Source organism: Lepidochelys kempii, chromosome 11 (genome assembly GCF_965140265.1).
Source record: "Lepidochelys kempii isolate rLepKem1 chromosome 11, rLepKem1.hap2, whole genome shotgun sequence".
NCBI classification, from domain to species: Eukaryota; Metazoa; Chordata; order Testudines; family Cheloniidae; genus Lepidochelys; species Lepidochelys kempii.
This window is the reverse complement of record NC_133266.1, coordinates 473,041-490,417: the sequence shown is the minus strand read 5'-3', so window position 1 is coordinate 490,417 and position 17,377 is coordinate 473,041. Positions and strand designations below refer to the sequence as shown.

The following is a 17,377-nucleotide window of genomic DNA, read 5'->3' as shown; positions in this document are numbered from 1 at the left end:
GAGCAGGAAAACAAGCCCCTGGCCAGAGAACCTATTAATTATCGTAGGAAGCCAGGCAGGGCCCTGCCCCCGAGGCTGATAGGGAAGGCCTTCACCGTGACACAAGGGTGAGTAGGAGATGGTGGGGCAGGGGCAGGCTCTGTCATTGCTTACTGTAAAGGGTACAGGGTTACGGTTGCCAGGTCTCCGGTGTTCGACCAGAACGCCCGGTGAAAAGGGATGCTAGCGGCTCCGGTCAGCCGTTAAAAGTCTGGTCAGCAGCGCAGTGGGCTAAGGCTTCGCGCGGCTCCCAGAAGCAGTGGTATGTCTCCCCTCTGGCTCCTAGGCATAGGGGCAGCCAGGGGGCTCTACACGCTGCCCCGCCCCAAGCACTGCTCCGCAGCTCCCATTGGCTGGGAACCACGGCCAATGGGAGCTGCAGGGGTGGCGTCTGCAGATGGGGCAGCGCACAGGGCTGTGTGGCCACGCCTCTGCGTAGGACCCGAAGAAGGGACACGCTGCTGCTTCTGGGAGCTCCCTGAGGTAAGCACCGTCCAGAGCACCCCAACCCCCTGCCCCAATCCCTCTCCTGCCCTCTGAACCCCTCAATCCCAGCACGGAGCCCCCTCCTGCACCCTAAATCCCTCATCCCTGGCCCCACACCACCGCCCGCACCCCCAGCCAGAGCCCTCACCACCCCTGCACCCCAACCCCCTGCCCCAGTCTGGAGCCCCCTCCTGCACTCTGAACCCCTCATTTCTGGCCCCACCCTGGAACTCGCACCCCTAGCCCAGAGCCTGTACCCCTCCCACACCCCAACCCCCTGCCTCAGCCTGGAGCCCCCTCCCATACTCTGAACCCCTCGGCTCCACCCTCCAGCCCAGAGCCCCCTCCTGCACCCCAAACCCCTCATCCCTGGCCTCACCCCAGAGCCTACACCCCAAGCCAGAGCCCTCATCCCCTCCCACACCCAACCCCCTGCCCCAGCCTGATGAAAATGAGTGAGTGAGTGAGGGTGGGGAGAGCAAGCAAAAGAGGGAGGGGGGATGGAGTGAGAGGGGCAGGACCTCGAAGAAGGGCCAGGGCCTCAGAGAGGGGGCGGGGCAAAAGGTGTTTGGTTTTGTGCAAGTAAAAAGTTGGCAACCCCATAAGGGTATGTCTGCACTGCAGTCGGGAGGTCTGATGGCACCACCTGAGCTAGGTCTGATCTAGCTAGAAAACATTTCCAGTGTGTGTCGTCGTCCCCCCGACCCCACAAACTGGATGAGCCATTAAAAAAACTGTAACAAAAATTAAATCATATTTTAGAAAGGCAAACGGGCCCAGTCAAGCAACGTGATGGCCTTGTCAGCCAACCGCTCTGCTTGCCTGCCCCTGGCTAAACTCCAGTGGAAACCCAAGAAACAAACCCTCTTTGTCCAGGAACCCCAGCAGTGACTGCTGCTGAGCGGAACCAGGCCAGTTCCCCTCGCTGCAAAGACACGACAGCACACCAGTCAGGCGCCACCCGGCCCCGCTGCGTAACCAGGGGTGCTAAGAGCAATAGTGTCAGGCGGGCTGCAGAGCCAGGCGCTGGTGACAGGCGGGCACACCCAGCAGGAGTGTCAGGCAGGCTGCAGAGCCAGGCGCTGGTGACAGGCGGGCACACCCGGCAGGAGTGTCAGGCGGGCTGCAGAGCCAGGCGCTGGTGACAGGCGGGCACACCCGGCAGACTTGTTACAAGCAGAAGCACTAAAAACAGGCACAGTGTCTGGGCTGTCGCTCAGCAGTCCTTGGCACAGGACGGGGTGGGCAGCTTGATGCTGTCTTTGCAGCTCCCTGGTGGTACCTTCACTCCCCCCCAACCACTCCCCGGCCTGGGCTCCATACCCCAGGCTGCACCACCCTTGTGCCCTGCACGTGACCTCCCCCTGCCCGGGGCTGCGTCCCCCTGCCCTCCGTTGTCCTTGCAGTCCTTGCATTCCAGACGTCTCGCTGTTTCCATCACCCAGAGATAATATTCATGGCTAGCAGACGTTTGCGTCAGTGTCAGATACGTCTCAATGCCACCGTGCCCAGGCAGAGCCCAGCCAGGAGGGCCCAGCGAGTGGCGCTGGCCGTGCAGATAGACGCTCACGACTGAGACCCCCGCGCGTGCCAGAGCCATGCGGCTGCTGCACCTGTTGCTGGCCCTGCTGGCTCCTGTCCCTGCTGCAGGCTGCCAGGGTGCTGAGCTCGACAGGCAGCTCGTCCTGGCCAAGCTCCGGGCCCAGATCCTGGAGTATCTCAGCCCCAGCAGCCGGGCCCAGCAGGAGAGCAGGGGGATGCACAGGAGACACATCCCAGGGACTCCAGACCGTCGGGGCCAGGAGCTGGAGGACACCTCCCAGGTGATACTTTTCCCCACCACAGGTGAGAGAATGGGGGGAGAGCTGGGGAGGGGGGCTTGGGCTGGTTGGGGGCAGTGGGGAGCTCAGGCTGGGCAGGGGCAATGGGGAGAGCTGGGGGGGCTTGAGCTGGGCAGGGGCAGTGGGGAGAGCTTGGGCTGGGCACAAATGGGGGGCAGTGGGGAGAGCAGGGGGCTCGGGCTGGTCGGGGGCAGTGGGGAGAGCGGGGGGCGCTCAGGCTGGGCAGGGGCAGAGCCATCCTGACCCACAGGCCTTGCTCGTTGAGCCCTGGGCTCCTCAGTATCCCCCGTTGTGCTGGTTTGTGGCTTGGCTGGCAGGGGCACAGTTGAGACCCCAAAATGAAGTTGTGACTGCAGGTGAATTTGAACCCTGGTCCCCTCTCTCCCCAGGGCATCTGACAGCACAGGAGGGGTTGGGGGCGCTACTGGGGATCTGCCCCAGCCTTTACCTGTGGGAGGAGGGGTTAAGACCCCATGAGGGTCAGGAGAGCTGGGGGCTCCCCCTCCCTGCCAGCAAACCAGAGCCACTTACGGCAGCCCAAGCCGTGGTGTAGGTACCACGCTGCCCATGGGACAGTCACACCGGCCCCCCCAAGGCTCCACGGACGAGGGCCCGGGATGGGGGCCCCTCCGGCCAGAGTGAGCAGCCCCCAGGCACATGTGGAGGTGGTGTGGGGGAAAGCACAATGCTGAGGGATGGAGGTGCAGGCTAGGTGCCCCCAGAGATGGAGAAGCTGCTTTGCATGGGGCAGGAAGCTGGACCTGGTGGGGCTTGATCGGAGCTGGGGAGGGTGGGGGAAGGAGTTGGAGCAGAGCTTGGAGGGTCTACATCAGAGATGGGGGAAGTAAGGGGGGTGGAGTGGAGCTGGGGGGAACAAAGGCAGGGAGCTGGCTGGGGGAGGACTTGTGGGGGCCTGACTGGGCTGGAAGTGGTCTGGGAAGTGGGGGGCAGCAGAGGAGCTAAAAGGACCTGGAGGGGCGAGTGGATCAGGGCTGGGACAGCTGGGGGCTGGATCGAAGGAGTGGGGGGGGGGGGGGGGATGCAGGGGCTGGATCAGCACTGGGCCTGGGGAGCAGGGGGAAGTGACTCAGCCAGGCGGGCTCCCCGGGGCAGGTTTGCTGCTGTTAGCCCTGTGGCCTGCACGTCCGGCTGCTGGTTCTCTAGGCGCGTGTTCCAGCAGGTACGGATACGGGTGGCGGGCAAGGCCGGTGCAGTGGCGGGGCCGGAGTCTCCAGGAACGTCTCCCCTCCACCCTGGGGCCGGCGTCCTGGAGCACACAGCCCCCCTGGGCCGAGTGGGTGTGACCCAGGCCTGAGCGAGCCCTGCCCCAGGCCACACTGCAGAGGGGGCACCGCAAAGGTGTCTGGCTCCTGCCCCTATGAGATCCCGAGTCACACCGAGCCATGCAGTTGCTCCTGTCGGACACGAAGAGTCAGGCCCTTCTTGTCCTGCCAGGCACCTCCCCTGGGACAGGGCATCCAGCTCTGGGGAAATGTGAGACGCTTGGCGCCAGGTGTAACTGAGATTGGTGCCTGGAGCTGCCAGAGGCCCAATGGGCCAGGTAGCAAAGCTCCCTGCCCCCCCAACACACACACACACACCTCTGCTGATGCCCCGCAGGCCCCTGCCAGCCCAGCCCAGGTTCCCCCCATTCTGCCAGTACCCCTCAGTCCCAACCCACAGCTCCCTGCTATCCCAGCCCTGGCTGGGCTCCCCTCACGCATCTCTGCTGGTGCCCCTCCATCCTGACCCCCAGCGGTCCCACCGAGGCCCTCCTGAACTCAAGGGTTAATGCTGCAGACCCAAATTCCTGACCTGCTGTTCCGAAGCCTGGCTTGGTGTAGCCAAGAGCCTTGGCTCCTGGTTCCCACGTTCCCCCCACGCCCTGAAGGCACCTCCTGTAGGGGGGCACGCTGGGCAGGCCCAGGCCCAGGGACTCCCGGCTGCTCTGCTGACCCTTGCCGCCCGTTTGCAGATGTGCCGTGTGAGCCGCCCCAGCCGGACGAGCTCCCAGAGGACGAGAGTGTTTTCACCTACCTCTTCCAGCCTTCGGCTCACACCCTGAGCCGCGTGGTGACGTCCACCCAGCTCTGGTTCCACACAGGCCCCGTCGTCGTCGTGCCCCCCGGCTCGTCAGCTGCGGCCAACCGCTCAGCGGGGGGGGCCGACGTGCTGGTCCTGTCGGGGCAGGGCCGGGTCACCGTGGCAGCCACCGTGGTGCAGGCCGCCGAGCAGTGGACGGTCTTTCACTTCGCGGCGCCCTTCCTGCGTTACGTCTCCCGGCAGCTCTTTGTGCTGCTCGTGCGCTGCCCGGGCTGCCCCTGCACGGCCGCCGCAGACAAGATGCCCTTCCTCATGGCCACCACCAAGCCCAAGGGGCCGGACAGAGCCCGCCGCGCCTCCGTGCCCTGGTCCCCAGCTGCCCTCAACCTGCTGCAGCGCCCGTCGGAGGACGCCGCAGCCCACGCTGACTGCCACCGGGCCGCCCTCAACATCTCCTTCGAGGAGCTGGGCTGGGACAAGTGGATCGTGCACCCCAGCAGCTTCGTCTTCCACTACTGCCACGGCAGCTGCTCCGACGCCCACACCCTGAGCCACGCGCTGGGCTTCCGGCTTTGCTGTGCGGCGCTGCCCAGCACCATGCGCTCCCTGCGCGTCCGCACCACCTCCGACGGCGGCTACTCCTTCAAGTACGAGACCGTGCCCAACATCCTCACCCAGGACTGCGCCTGCATCTAGGGCACTGGGCGCCACGGCAGCCCTGCGCTGGGCTCTGCCGCAGCCGGCCCGCTTCTCCCGGGAGCTCCCCGCCTCCCCAGCCCCACGCCTGGCTCCCTGAGACAGGGGCTGTTTTCCTGCCATGCGGCATTGGGATGACCCAGCGTGACAGAGCCAGGTCATTGATCCCAGCTCCAGAAGTCGGGGGGGTCATTGCATTCAGCGAACCCAGTGGGCTCACAACCCCCTGCCCAAAGGATCTGCCCATCCCAGAGCAGACAAGGGGTTTGTGAGCCAGAGTTCAGGCTGCAGCTTCCCTACAGCCCCTGGAGTCAAGGAGCCAGCCGGGTCCCAGCTGGGGCAAAGGGAAGCATGCAGTTCAACTCGCCAAACCTGCTCCGGGGTCAGTCCCTGCAGCTGCACAACTGAGACCCTCCCCCCCCCGCCCCGATCCCAGGCTGCTCCCTCGGTGCCTTGGCAGAGGAACCTTCATTACCCCAATCCCCCGCCCCGCCCCGCGGCTGAGGCCTGAGCAGGGAGGACTGGTCAAGGCTCTGAATGCCCCAGCCAGAGCCGGGGGAGGGAGGGAGGGAGGCGCTGAGCACCGGGACTAGCAGGATATTGCTCAGCCTGATGGCAGCCGTGGGGTGGTGCCCAGCCATGTGTAGCAGGAAGGGAGTTTACCCCTTAGGAAATCACAAGACTGGGGCTAAGGGAACTGAGCCCTAGCAGAGCCTCTGCCCTACAGGGCCACTCCTCAGATAGGCCCCAGGCTGCTCACCTCACCCGGCCCCGCCCCAGGGCAGTACTGGTCCCCCTCAGTGTGTGGGATTGCTTCAGCTGCCGGACTGGCTGACAAACTTGGAAATAACAAGGGAATAATCTCCCCCTGCAACCCATGGGAAAGCAGAAGCAAGCGCTAGCCCTGGCTCAGAGGGGACAGCTGCCCGCTACCTGGCCTGACCAGGCTGGGACAGGGGGCAGAGTGCAGGGGCTGGGACATGCAGCCTCCACCTGCACCAGCAAGCGAAGGGCTGGGGGGCACCCGGCCTGGGGGGCAGGCTGCTATAAAGGTGGTTTTCTCACAGGGTAAATTAAATAAATCCTTGTTTCAAGGGAGTGGAAATGCAAATTCTGATCACATGCAACCCTAAAATTCCCCCCAGGGTGTAACTGGCAGGATTTGAACTCCACCATCAGAGCACCAGCACAGACCAGAGCCAGCTTGGCACACGGGAGTACCTGGCGACCAGCCCAGCGTGCACACTTTGCCAGCAGGTTACAGCTATTTGCCAGCTCGCAGTAGGAGACCAGTGATGAGGGACCAGGTTCTCTGGATCTGGGAGGGCTTAGCAGGGGTCACGGCTGCAGTGGTCAGACAGAGCGATCTGGCCACACTGTCCTTCAGGCTGGATGAGCCAAGCAATGGAGATGCGTTTGCCATAATCGAGAGCCATGTTCTAGTCAGAATTAGGCCAGAAGTGACCTTGTGCCCCTATTTTACCAATACTGGGCTCCCTGCTCCGGCAGGGGTGCAAGGCCTCACACAGGAGGGAGCTGTGAGGAGCACAGGAAAGATGAAACCAGAACTTCTATCTCCTGGTTCCCAACTCACTGCACCTCCGCCGATTGCATGGGGGAGGTCTCTCACCTGCCGATTGCCGCCTGACATGATGGCACGAGGCGGCCAAGCAGCCAGACACACCCAAGGGCTGAACATTGGGCCCAGTCTGGCACGCAGTGCTTGCAGGGGACGAGGGGTCACCAGAGCTGGCTGAAATAGGAGACACTCTGTATGGAGACCAGAGACTCTCAGCTCAGCTCTGGAGCTATAGCACTCACGCCAATAGAGCCCCGGGTCGGGGGACTGGCTGCCTCGGGAGCTGGGGGGGGGGCAACAGGGCCTTTCTCCTCCACATGGCCCAGGTTCCCATCCAGCCGCAGGGCGGACCAGGATTCACTCTGCTCCGTCCCCAACCCAGATATGGCCCTGGTCAGTAGGTCTCTGTGATGAACACCAGCGAGCTGGAGGAGCGCCCCATGTGTCAATGCCCCATATTTTCTAATCTGGCAAACCACAGCTCAGTGGTCTCCCTGTGCACACAGACAGTGCCTGGGTCAGGAGGAGGGGAAGCCATGCCGGGAGTGAGAGATCCGGGGCAGTACTCTGCTTTTCTATGCAGCTCCCCCCAGCGCTCCCCACTGAAGAACCAGCTGCAGGGCTCTGTACAAAACATCTCCAGGTTTTACTAAAATATAAAAACTTCATAATCATTTGAGTAAAAAGCAAAGACACAAAATAATCACGTGACCCAGGCTGAGATGATCAGACACACCCAGCATTTCCCAGCTGGTTCTGGACTGTCCAAAGACACGCAGGCCCCCTGCCACGGCACAGGAACCCGCATTAGCCGCGCCACACCCCAGACAGGAAAGCGGATGCCTCCAGGACGCCGGAGTCTTGGAATGTAACCAAATCAGCTTTGGCCCAAGCACCAGCCAGCCAGATGCAAAGCTGCTGGCAGGGGAAGTGAAGGAGACAGGCTGGGCCAGGGCCCCTTCCACACCGGCCCCACTGGCAGGGAGCCAGAGATGCCAGCCCCTCTGCCCCAAGCACTGCAGACACCAGGCCCTGGGCAGAAACCCCAGCCTGGCAGTTCGTACCTACGTGTGCGGCGTGGGGGGGCCTTGTGCCGCTGCCACCACAACCTGCGTTACAATCAATGCGGGTCTTTGGCCCTTGGGGCCAAGTTTGCAGCACAGCTGCCCCCTCAGCGCGGCCTCTGCCCTCCCTCCCACTGGGTAGCCTGTAAACCCCCACCTCATAGTGCCCTATTCACCCCCCCAGAGACCTGCTCAGCCTCTGGCTAACCCACAACTCCCTACACCAGCCAATCCAGAGAACATGAGCTGGAGGGGACACCCAGGGGCCTGTCTGGAACAGAAGAACCCTGCAGGCCCCCTGACAAAACCCAGGGTGGCCAAGGCTCTCCCGCGCAGAGACTTGCCACTGCCCCTGGCAGCTCAGCTGGGAACCAGCTCCCCTCCCTTCCCCGGGAATGGATGCCCCATACTGAGAGCTCAGTGCGACCCAGTCTGCCCGCAACTCTGGGTAGGCGTCTCCACTGGCTCGGCTCCCCCAGGCCCAGCGCAGCCACAAGATCGAGGTGAAGACGTCAGACCCAGCTGGGAGGAGGGACCCCAAGCGAATAGTGCACGTCGGCCCAGCCCTGCTGGATCCCCTGGGATTCCCACTCAGACAGCTCCCTGCCACTGTGGGAAAGCAACTGAGCATCAACCGCCTCCATGCGACTGCAAACCTTTCCCCATGCCAGTGCAGCGACCCTCACTGCTGGGGGCGGGGGGGGGGAGGAGGAGAAGGAGGAGGAGAGTGTCCCAGGGCTGGGAAGGGGCTGGCTGAAGGTCCCAGAGGGGAGGAGGGCCGCAGGTGTTTGGGGCGGGGGCTGGGGCTGTGCACTGAGAAGTTTTATAAAAAGTACAAAAATAAAAGATTCCCTTTTCTAAAAAAAAGTGAGAAGAGTGAAGGAATGTTCCTCCCCATGCCAGCCTGCCCTGCTGGAGCCCCACAGGAGGCAGAGGGCTTCCCAGCCCAGGCCTCCTCCCTCCTTGGAAGCTCAGCCCCCAACCCTGTCCATCCCCCACCCCGTTTCCCCAGCACAGGTTGTCCAGGTTCCAGTGGTCTCCTCTGGAGCACATTGCCAGTCCCTGTCGCCATCTCTGCAGCCGCCCCGAGGGGCCTAGCTGCTCACAATCCTGTGGAGAGGAGAACACGCACATTAGGGTCCTGCTGCAGCACCCCCAGAGGAGTCAGAGAGAGCCCCGCAGTTGGGGACACAGATGTGGGCAGGCTAGCGCCTGGGAGACAGCTGGGAGCACGGCCCAGGCAAGGCCCAGACCTTCCTCACCTGTGGTTCTCTCACAAGCAGACCCTTCCTTTTCGTGGGCCAAGTTGAGGCGGTTCTGCTCGGCAGCGAGACCGTTGGCCTCAGGGCTGCTGCTGCGCGAGGGGCTGGCTGTCTCCAGCGGGCGGTTCAGCTGGAAGGCCATCTCCAGGTGCTCCTGGGCCATGCAGAGGTGCTTGCGCAGCCGGGCCAGCTCGTGCTCACGGGAGCACTCGGCTGCAGAGCTGGCCAGGTTCTCACTGTAGTCCAGCTTCCCGTTGCCCAGCTGGCCCTTGGGGGGTTCTTTCTTCAGTGAGTGGTAGGTGGGAGGCGCGCTGGGGGCCTTCTTGGCATAGGGCGGCCCTGGGTGGCCGTCATGGGGGCTCGGGCTGTCACTGCCCTGGCGCAGCAAGTCCCGGATGCGGCCAACCCCCAGGTGACAGAGCTCGAGGAGGTTGAGGAAGAGGCAGAGCCCGCTGACTGCGTACATGATGAGCAGGAAGATGGTCTTCTCGGTGGGCCGGGAGACGAAGCAGTCGACGGTGTGCGGGCAGGGGCTGCGGGTGCACACGTAGGAGGGGCTCACCTCCAAGTGGTACAGCATGTACTGCCCAAAGAGGAAGGCCACCTCCAGCACCGAGCGACACAACAGCTGCAGCACGTAGGCCTTCATCAGCCCATCCTGGCGGATCTGCCGGCGCCCATCGTGTTTCTCACCCCGCTCTCCGCCCTTCTCCTTCTCCACCTCTATCTCCTCGAAGATCATGGGATCCTCCTCGTTATCCTCCTCTGCCTCCTCGTAGTCCCGCCCGGCACCCCGCCGCACCATGGGCATGCGCCCGCCCCGCCGCTGGCGGCCCTCTGGCCCGCGGGCGAGGCGGTGCATGGCGAAACCCAGGTACATGACGGAGGGCGTGGCCACCATGATGATCTGGAAGATCCAGAAGCGGACATGGGAGAGGGGCGCGAAGGCATCGTAGCAGACGTTCTCGCAGCCCGGCTGCTGCGTGTTACACACAAACTTGCTCTGCTCGTCGTAGTAGATGGACTCGCCGCCCACAGCGGTCAGCACGATGCGGAAGATGATGAGGACAGTGAGCCAGACCTTGCCCACAAAGGTTGAGTGGTTGTTGATCTCCTCCAGGAGCCGGGTCAGGAAACTCCAGCTCATCCTGACCCAGACGATGGCTCAGACCCTACAGGAGGCAAGGGGAGGAGACAGCCGATAAACCTCAGAGTGAACGCAGCCCACTAGCCCCAGCTGAGCCCCCGCACCCCCAGACCCCACAGCACTCACCGCCAAGAGGGGACGCCCCCCAGGGCAGCAGGGCTCCAGCCAGAGCACAGCATCATGGGTATAGCACAGAAGGGAGAGGGGCCTGTTCCTCGGCGGGTCACTCCAGTAGCCCCCGATACCGTGTCCCTCCCCCACTGACTGCAGCCCCTGTCCCTGCTCGCTCGTCCACCAGAAGGGTTCCAGGCACCTCACACATGGGGCAGGAGCCAACGGCTCAAACACTGGGTGCATCTCCCTTCCCCACATGCCTATTCAGTATGACGCCTCCAGTGTCCTCCCCCCAGCACGTCCGCCATGCAATGGCTGTCTCCCCCACTGGACATTCACCCCACCACCACCCAGTGCATCTCACCCCCCCAAACACAGGCTACAAGCCTCTTCCCCCTTGTACCCCTGCTACCCGCATTCACCCTCCATGCAGAGGCCCACAGGGATCAGACATCCCGCTTGCCAGAGGTCCGCCAGGAGCGCGTGCTAAACCAGGCTCCTCAGGGGCAGGTAGATAGGTGCACACACACATGCTCCCTCCCCCAGACATGCTGTTGGCTACTGGAAGCCAAACTCCCCGCAGGGCACAAACGCACCCACAAGACAAGACAGGACAGTCCAGCCCCTGCCCCTACCCCCACCAGGGGTTAGGTCAGCAGCAACCTGGGCCTACTTCAAACACAGCGCCACTCCAGAATCAATCCAGAGCCAATCCGGTGACGTTCCCTGCTCCAACCTGACCCAGCCAGAGACCTTGCTCCCAGAAAGCACCTGCCATGGACTGTGGGAACAGAGACCCCCATCCAGAGGGCAGTGTGAGACGCCTCCCAGCATAGCATACAGCCACCCAATTCACTGCTCCTGCACCCTGCTGGGGGAGAGCGCAGAAAAGTCAGTCATAAAACTGATCTGAAGACTGGAGAAAATGGCTCTCAGTGCGGGACGCACGGAGCTCAGCCTGTTTATTTTATCAAAACAAAGACAGAGAAATGACTGGATTGCAGTCTACAAATACCTGAGGGGGACACATTCCAGGGCACTACAGGGCTCCCTAATCAGTGGAGAAAGGCGGGACAAGACCAATGGCTGCCAGCTGAAGCCAGACAAATCCCAATGAGAAATTAGCCACAAACTAACAGTGAGGCTCATTAACCATGGGAATGGGCCAGGGAGGTGGTGGATTCTCCACCCCAGCCTGGAGGCCTCTCTGGAAGGTGCGTTAGTCAAACCCAGTTCAGGGGGCTCCATCCAGGGGTAACTGGGGGAAGGTTTCTGGCCTGGGCTCCACACAGGAAGTCAGACAAGATGATGTAATGGTCTCTTCAGGCCTTAATCTCTGTGACTCTGGCAAAGGAGCAGGAGAGAGAAGGCTGGGGCAGAGGGGACGTGCACCCCGAAGCACTGGGGAGGTGGGAGGCAGGAGAGAGCTGGGAAACGGCACTGAGATGAAATGAAGAGGCAGCCGGCACCAGCTGGGACAGGCAGCCAGCCAGCATCCCTCCAGCGCAATTCCCTGCAGAGCAGCCCATCCCAAGCACTGCTCCCGTTTGTCCTTGTCACATGGACTCACGCGGGGTCTGGCACCAGTGCCACATCCTGGAACGTGGGCAGGTGCTTTGCGAAGGGAGCACCGCCCCGGTCTGGTGCTCACACACAATGAACACCCTGGGGGGAGGAACCCTGCTCTGGCCGTGGAGACAGCCGCGGCCTGTCCCAGCACCACCACGTGGCAGTAGGGCAAGAACTCAGACCAGCCAGGGGCCCACTCCCAGCATCAGACCCCACCAGGCCCGGACACCCCACAGTCCCACACGGCAGCAATGGGGAGATTCACAGAGGAAAGAGCTGGCAGAGAGGCCGGTCAATGGGGAGCAGAGCCCAGCTGCAGGAAGGAGTGGATAGGTGGCCAAGAAATTGCAGGGGGTCCACGAGGGGCAGCTGGCCCCAAAGGTCCTTTGCAGTAGGGGTCAGAGAGGATGCAAAGCCTGAGGGTGTGGCAAGGCAGCCACAAGAGAGAAGCCGGGTGCAGCCCAGGGGTGGGGTCGGGGTCGGGGCACGGCTCTTCCGCAGCACACAGTGTAATGGTAATCTCTGTGCAGCCCTCGTCAGCGCCCGCTCACCTCGCCCAAGGTATTTCTGGGCGTGTCCACATGACAACTCCTCCAGCCGCAAGAGCCTTGTTGGGGCGCCCTTGCCAGCACTCTGCTCCCCCAGTCCAGCGTCAGAGCGGCGTGCCCAGGGGAGGCGCACCAGCACCGCACCAGCGGTTTTAAACCCGCACCTTGGCTTGTGCCCGGTAACTGCCCTGTGTGGACGCGCTAGGGCGCCAGCCCAGCCCCGCGTGGTGCCGACGCCGCAGCCGGCCCGGAACACGAGTTAGCGCCGCGCCGATACTGGACCATTTTAAAACCGCCCAGCGGGCCCCGGCTGGAGGGCGGAACGCCAGGACGGGCAGCGTGGAAGCTCTCTGGGGCCCGTGGGGCGGGGGCGGGCAGCGTGGAAGCTCTCTGGGGGCCCGTGGGGCGGGGCAGCGGTGGAAGCTCTCTGGGGCCCGTGGGGCGGGCAGCGTGGAAGCTCTCTGGGGGTAACGGGGGGGTGGGCAGCGTGGAAGCTCTCTGGGGCCCGTGGGGCGGGCAGCGTGGAAGCTCTCTGGGGCCGTGGGGCGGGCAGCGTGGAAGCTCTCTGGGGCCCGTGGGGCGGGGGGCGGGCAGCGTGGAAGCTCTCTGGGGGGTAACGGGGGGCGGGGCACCCCCGCCCAGAGTTTCCAGCTTCACACAAAGCCCCTTTTCCCTGCAGCCCAGGGCCGGGCCGCTGCTGCCAACAGCCCCGCCGGTGTCAGGGAACAGGGGCCGGCTCGGCTCGGCACAAACCTGAGACCCCCCCGCTCGGCTCCTGACCCCCCGCGTCCCACCCCCGCCCCGTGCCTGGCTCCTGACCCCCCCCCCGGCTCCGGGGCTCCCCGAGCCTCTGCCAGCCCCCGAACCCTCCCACTGCCCCCCGCCGAGCCCCACCCCAGGCCCCCCCGTGCAGCAGCCCGGGGGGGGGCGGGGGGCTCAGGCTGCCCCGGAACCCGCGGCTCCCCCGAGTCAACTCCAACGCGAGAGCGAGACCCGGGACCCCCGGCTCCCCTCCCCGCTCGGCCCCGGCCCGGCCCCTCCCCGCTCCCCCCCCGGCCCGGCCCCTCCGAGACCCCCCGGCCCGGCCCCTCCCCGCTCCCCGCCGGCCCCTCCGAGACCCCCCGGCCCCGGCCCGGCCCCTCCCCGCTCCGCCCCCGGCCCGGCCCCTCCGAGACCCCCCGGCCCCGGCCCGGCCCCTCCCCGCTCCCCCCCCGGCCCCGGCCCCTCCGAGACCCCCCGGCCCCCGGCCCCTCCCCGCTCCCCCCCGGCCCGGCCCCTCCGAGACCCCCCGGCCCCGTCCCGGCCCCTCCCCGCTCCCCCCCGGCCCGGCCCCTCCGAGACCCCCGGCCCCGGCCCCTCCGAGACCCCCCGGCCCGGCCCCTCCCCGCTCCCCCCCGGCCCCTCCGAGACCCCCCGGCCCCGGCCCGGCCCCTCCCCGCTCCCCCCCGGCCCGGCCCCCTCCGAGACCCCCCCGGCCCGGCCCCTCCCGCTCCCCCCCCGGCCCCGGCCCCTCCAAGACCCCCCGGCCCCGGCCCCTCCGAGACCCCCCGGCCCGGCCCCTTCCCCGCTCCCCCCCGGCCCCGGCCCGGCCCCTCCCCGCTCCCCCCCGGCCCGGCCCCTCCGGGACCCCCCAGCCCCGCTCCGCTCCCCCCCGGCCCGGCCCGGCCCGGCCCCTCCGAGACCCCCCGGCCCCCGCTCACCCGAGCCGGACACGCTCCGGCGGGACAAAGCGCAGCGCCTGGCTCCCGGCCGCCGAACAAAGCGTGGCCCCGGCCGGCCCCGCCCCACGCCCCACACCCGCCCCCGGCCCCCGGCGCGGCCCCCCTGCCCCCTGCCCCGGCCGCGAGCCAGATTCTTCACATGTTGCAATTTTCCGGGAACCAGCCCAGAGCCACCAGCTGCCGCCCCCCTCCCTGCCCCCTAATAGCACCACCGGGACACCCCCCCTCCGACACCGGGACACCCCCCCTAATACACCACCGGGACACCCCCCCACCGACCACCGGGACACCCCCTCTCCCTGCCCCCTAATACACCACCGGGACAACCCCCCCACCGACCACCGGGACACCCCCCCTCCCTGCCCCCTAATACACCACCGGGACACCCCCCCACCGACCACCGGGACACCCCTCTCCCTGCCCCCCTAATACACCACCGGGACACCCCCCCTAATACACCACCGGGACACCCCCCCACCGACCACCGGGACACCCCCTCTCCCTGCCCCTAATACACCACCGGGACACCCCCCACCGACCACCGGGACACCCCCCCTCCCTGCCCCCTAATACACCACGGGACACCCCCCCTAATACACCACCGGGACACCCCCCCACCGACCACCGGGTCACCCCCTCTCCCTGCCCCCGGGTCACCCCCTTTCCCTGCCCCGAATCAACCACTTGGAACACCCCCCCCATCAATCACCGGGCCACCCCCTCTCCTGCCCCCTAATACACCACCGGGACACCCCCCCCACCGACCACCGGGACACCCCTCTCCCTGCCCCCTAATACACCACCGGGACACCCCCCCCACCGACCACCGGGTCACCCCCTCTCCCTGCCCCCTAATACACCACCGGGACACCCCCCCACCGACCACCGGGTCACCCCCCTCTCCCTGCCCCCTAATACACCACCGGGACACCCCCCCACCGACCACCGGGACACCCCCTCTCCCTGCCCCCGGGATACCCCCTTTCCCTGCCCCGAATCAACCACTGGAACACCCCCCCCATCAACCACCGGGATACCCCCTCCCTGCCCCCTAATAAACCACCAGGTCACCCCCTCTCCCTGTCCCCTAATTAACCACCGGGACACCCCCCCCACCAACCAACGGGACACACCCCTCTCCCTGCCCTGGGATACCCCCTTTCCCTGCCCCCAATCAACCACTGGAACACCCCCCCATCAACCACCGGGATACCCCCTCACTGCCCCCCCATCCGTCCCCCAGGATGCCCCCTTCCTGCCCCCTAGCACCCAGAACACCCCGTCTCCCTGACCCCAATCAACCACCGGGACACCCCCTTACAGCTCCCCCACTCAGCTCCCGGGACACCCCCATCCTGCCCCCCGGCAGCCCCCGAGACACTCCTCTCCCTCCCCCCATCAGCCCCTGGGACACCCCCTCTCTGTCCTCCATCCCCTGGACCACTCCCCTTCATGCTTCCTAGCACCCCAGGACACCCCCCTTCCTGGCAACAGCACACCCCAGGACACTCCTCTCCCTCTCCCCATCAGTCCCCAGGACACCCAACCCTCACTGCCCCCAATCACCCTCCAGGGACACCCCTCCCTGCCCCCCAATCAACCACTGGGACACCCCCTTTCTGCCCCCTCAGACACCCTCTCTCCCTGCCCCCCCAATCAACCACCGGGACACCCCCCTCTACCCCCCATCAGTCCCCAGGACATCCCCCCCTCCTGCCCTTCCCCCACCCCCTCCCTGCTCCCATCACCCCCCCCAGGACACCCCCGTTCCTGCCCCCCACCAGCTCCTGGGATACCCCCTCTCCCTGCCCCTCATCAGCCCTGGGACACCCCCTCCCTGCCTCCCTCACCCCCTCCCCCCCGAAACCTCCTTCCTGCCCCCCAGAACCCAGGACACTCATCTCCCTGTCCCTCACTCAACCACCGGGACACCCCCTTCCTGTCCCAATCAACCCCCTGGGACACCCCCTCCCTGCTCCTCATCAGGTCCTTGCCCACTGCCGAGTCACCTTCTCTACCTGACCCGGTCCAGCCTCTGGGACACCTGATTCCTGCCTCCCTTCAGCAGCCCCTGGGACACCCCCCTCCTTGCCCCCCGCAGCAGCCCCCATCCAGCCCCAGGACACCCCCCTCCCAGTAGCCCCCCTTCCCACCCTCCCCCAGCAGCCCCAGCTCAGCTCCCTTGTTTCATCCCCAGCAACAGCCACCCACCTTGTCTTCCACCCCCCACGCCCTGGCAGCTGACTCCCAACTCCTGGGACACCCCGCTCTCCTGTCCCCAGCTGCAGCCCCCTGCTTCCCTTCCTGCTCATCTCACCAGGACTGATGCCAGGGCCTGGGGCTGAGTGTGTAAGACCCACACTGCCCCCCTCCCCCCGAAAGTCCAGCTACAGCCCCAAGTCCCTCTGTACAACTCATCTCTGCCCATGTGTCTACCAAGCTTTGCCAGCCTTGGGTTGCAGGAGAGCTGGGAGCCCTGCCCGTCACCTGGACCAACATCTTCTCATGGTTCCCTTGTGCTTCCCCGGCTGGCTGTGGCCACCTGCTGCTTCTTGCCCTGTGAGCTGTGGGGGGGGCTAGTCCGGGCCTGGGCTTTGGGTCTGTGTCCGGGCAGCCCCTAGCACGGCTGGGCTCCTGGGCACCATGGTAATGCCAATGAGAAACGATAACATGGACACCATCGACATGAAGAGCTCCACGCGCACTGGCAAAGCATAAACGAGAGATAGAGCCCATGGGTCTCTGCCAGGTCAGGGACACTGCGGCTCCAGGATAGGGCTGGAGGGCGTGTGTGAGAGCAAGAGTGGGTGGGTCAGCGTGTACCTTTGGGGCCTGTGTGTCTGGACTAGAGGTGTATTCTGTGTGTATCTGGTGGGGTGTATTTGTGCCTGGGGGTATGGTTTGTGTGTTTGGGGTTGCCATGGTTCCAGTGACTAAGTGTGTATTTTAGGTGGGCGTTGCCTTTGGTAGGGTTGTCTTAAGACTGTGTGTAATGCTGACTGGTAGATGTTTGTGTCATCGGGGGTGTCTAGCAGCACCCGTTACTGCTGAGTCACTAGATGGCAGAAAAGGCAGCTTGGGGCGTCATAAATATAAAGGGAAGGGTAACCACCTGTCTGCACACAGGGCTATAAAATCCCTCCTGGCCAGAGGCAAAACCCTTTCACCTGTAAAGGGTTAAGAAGCTAGGATAACCTGGCTGACACCTGACCCAAAATGACCAATGAGGAGACAAGATACTTTCAAATCTGGAGGGGGCGGAACAAAG

At 65.1% G+C, this 17,377-nt stretch overlaps 2 protein-coding genes across 3 annotated transcripts in view; one reads left to right on the top strand and one right to left on the bottom strand.

The window, feature by feature from the left end:
* The first annotated feature begins 2,123 nt into the window (after window positions 1-2,123).
* Window positions 2,124-5,105, top strand: INHA (inhibin subunit alpha). The gene is made up of 2 exons (XM_073306794.1): window positions 2,124-2,370; window positions 4,342-5,105. The coding sequence occupies exons 1-2, from the start codon at window positions 2,124-2,126 to the stop codon at window positions 5,103-5,105; spliced, it is 1,011 nt and encodes a 336-aa protein (XP_073162895.1).
* A 2,210-nt stretch (window positions 5,106-7,315) lies between these two features.
* Window positions 7,316-17,377, bottom strand: part of LOC140895353 (gap junction gamma-1 protein-like) — a 21,297-nt gene continuing 11,235 nt past the window's right edge. Inside the window, exons 1-2 of one of the 2 annotated variants that reach the window (XM_073304815.1) lie at window positions 14,089-14,159; window positions 7,316-10,182 (exon numbers count right to left, since the gene is read on the bottom strand). In XM_073304815.1, coding sequence (XP_073160916.1) covers window positions 8,913-10,157 — 1,245 coding nt within the window. In that variant the 5' untranslated portion in view covers window positions 10,158-10,182; window positions 14,089-14,159 and the 3' untranslated portion in view covers window positions 7,316-8,912. Of the gene's footprint in view, window positions 10,183-14,088; window positions 14,160-17,377 lie in introns of those variants that run through there. The other variant, XM_073304814.1, reaches the window with a different exon arrangement.

Bases quoted from the DNA above. Each gene is read 5' to 3' on its own strand.
- INHA (XM_073306794.1), top strand. From the start codon at position 2,124: ATGCGGCTGCTGCACCTGTTGCTGGCCCTGCTGGCTCCTGTCCCTGCT. The intron at 2,371-4,341 runs GTGAGAGAATGG...GCCCGTTTGCAG, and splicing joins GATACTTTTCCCCACCACAG to ATGTGCCGTGTGAGCCGCCC.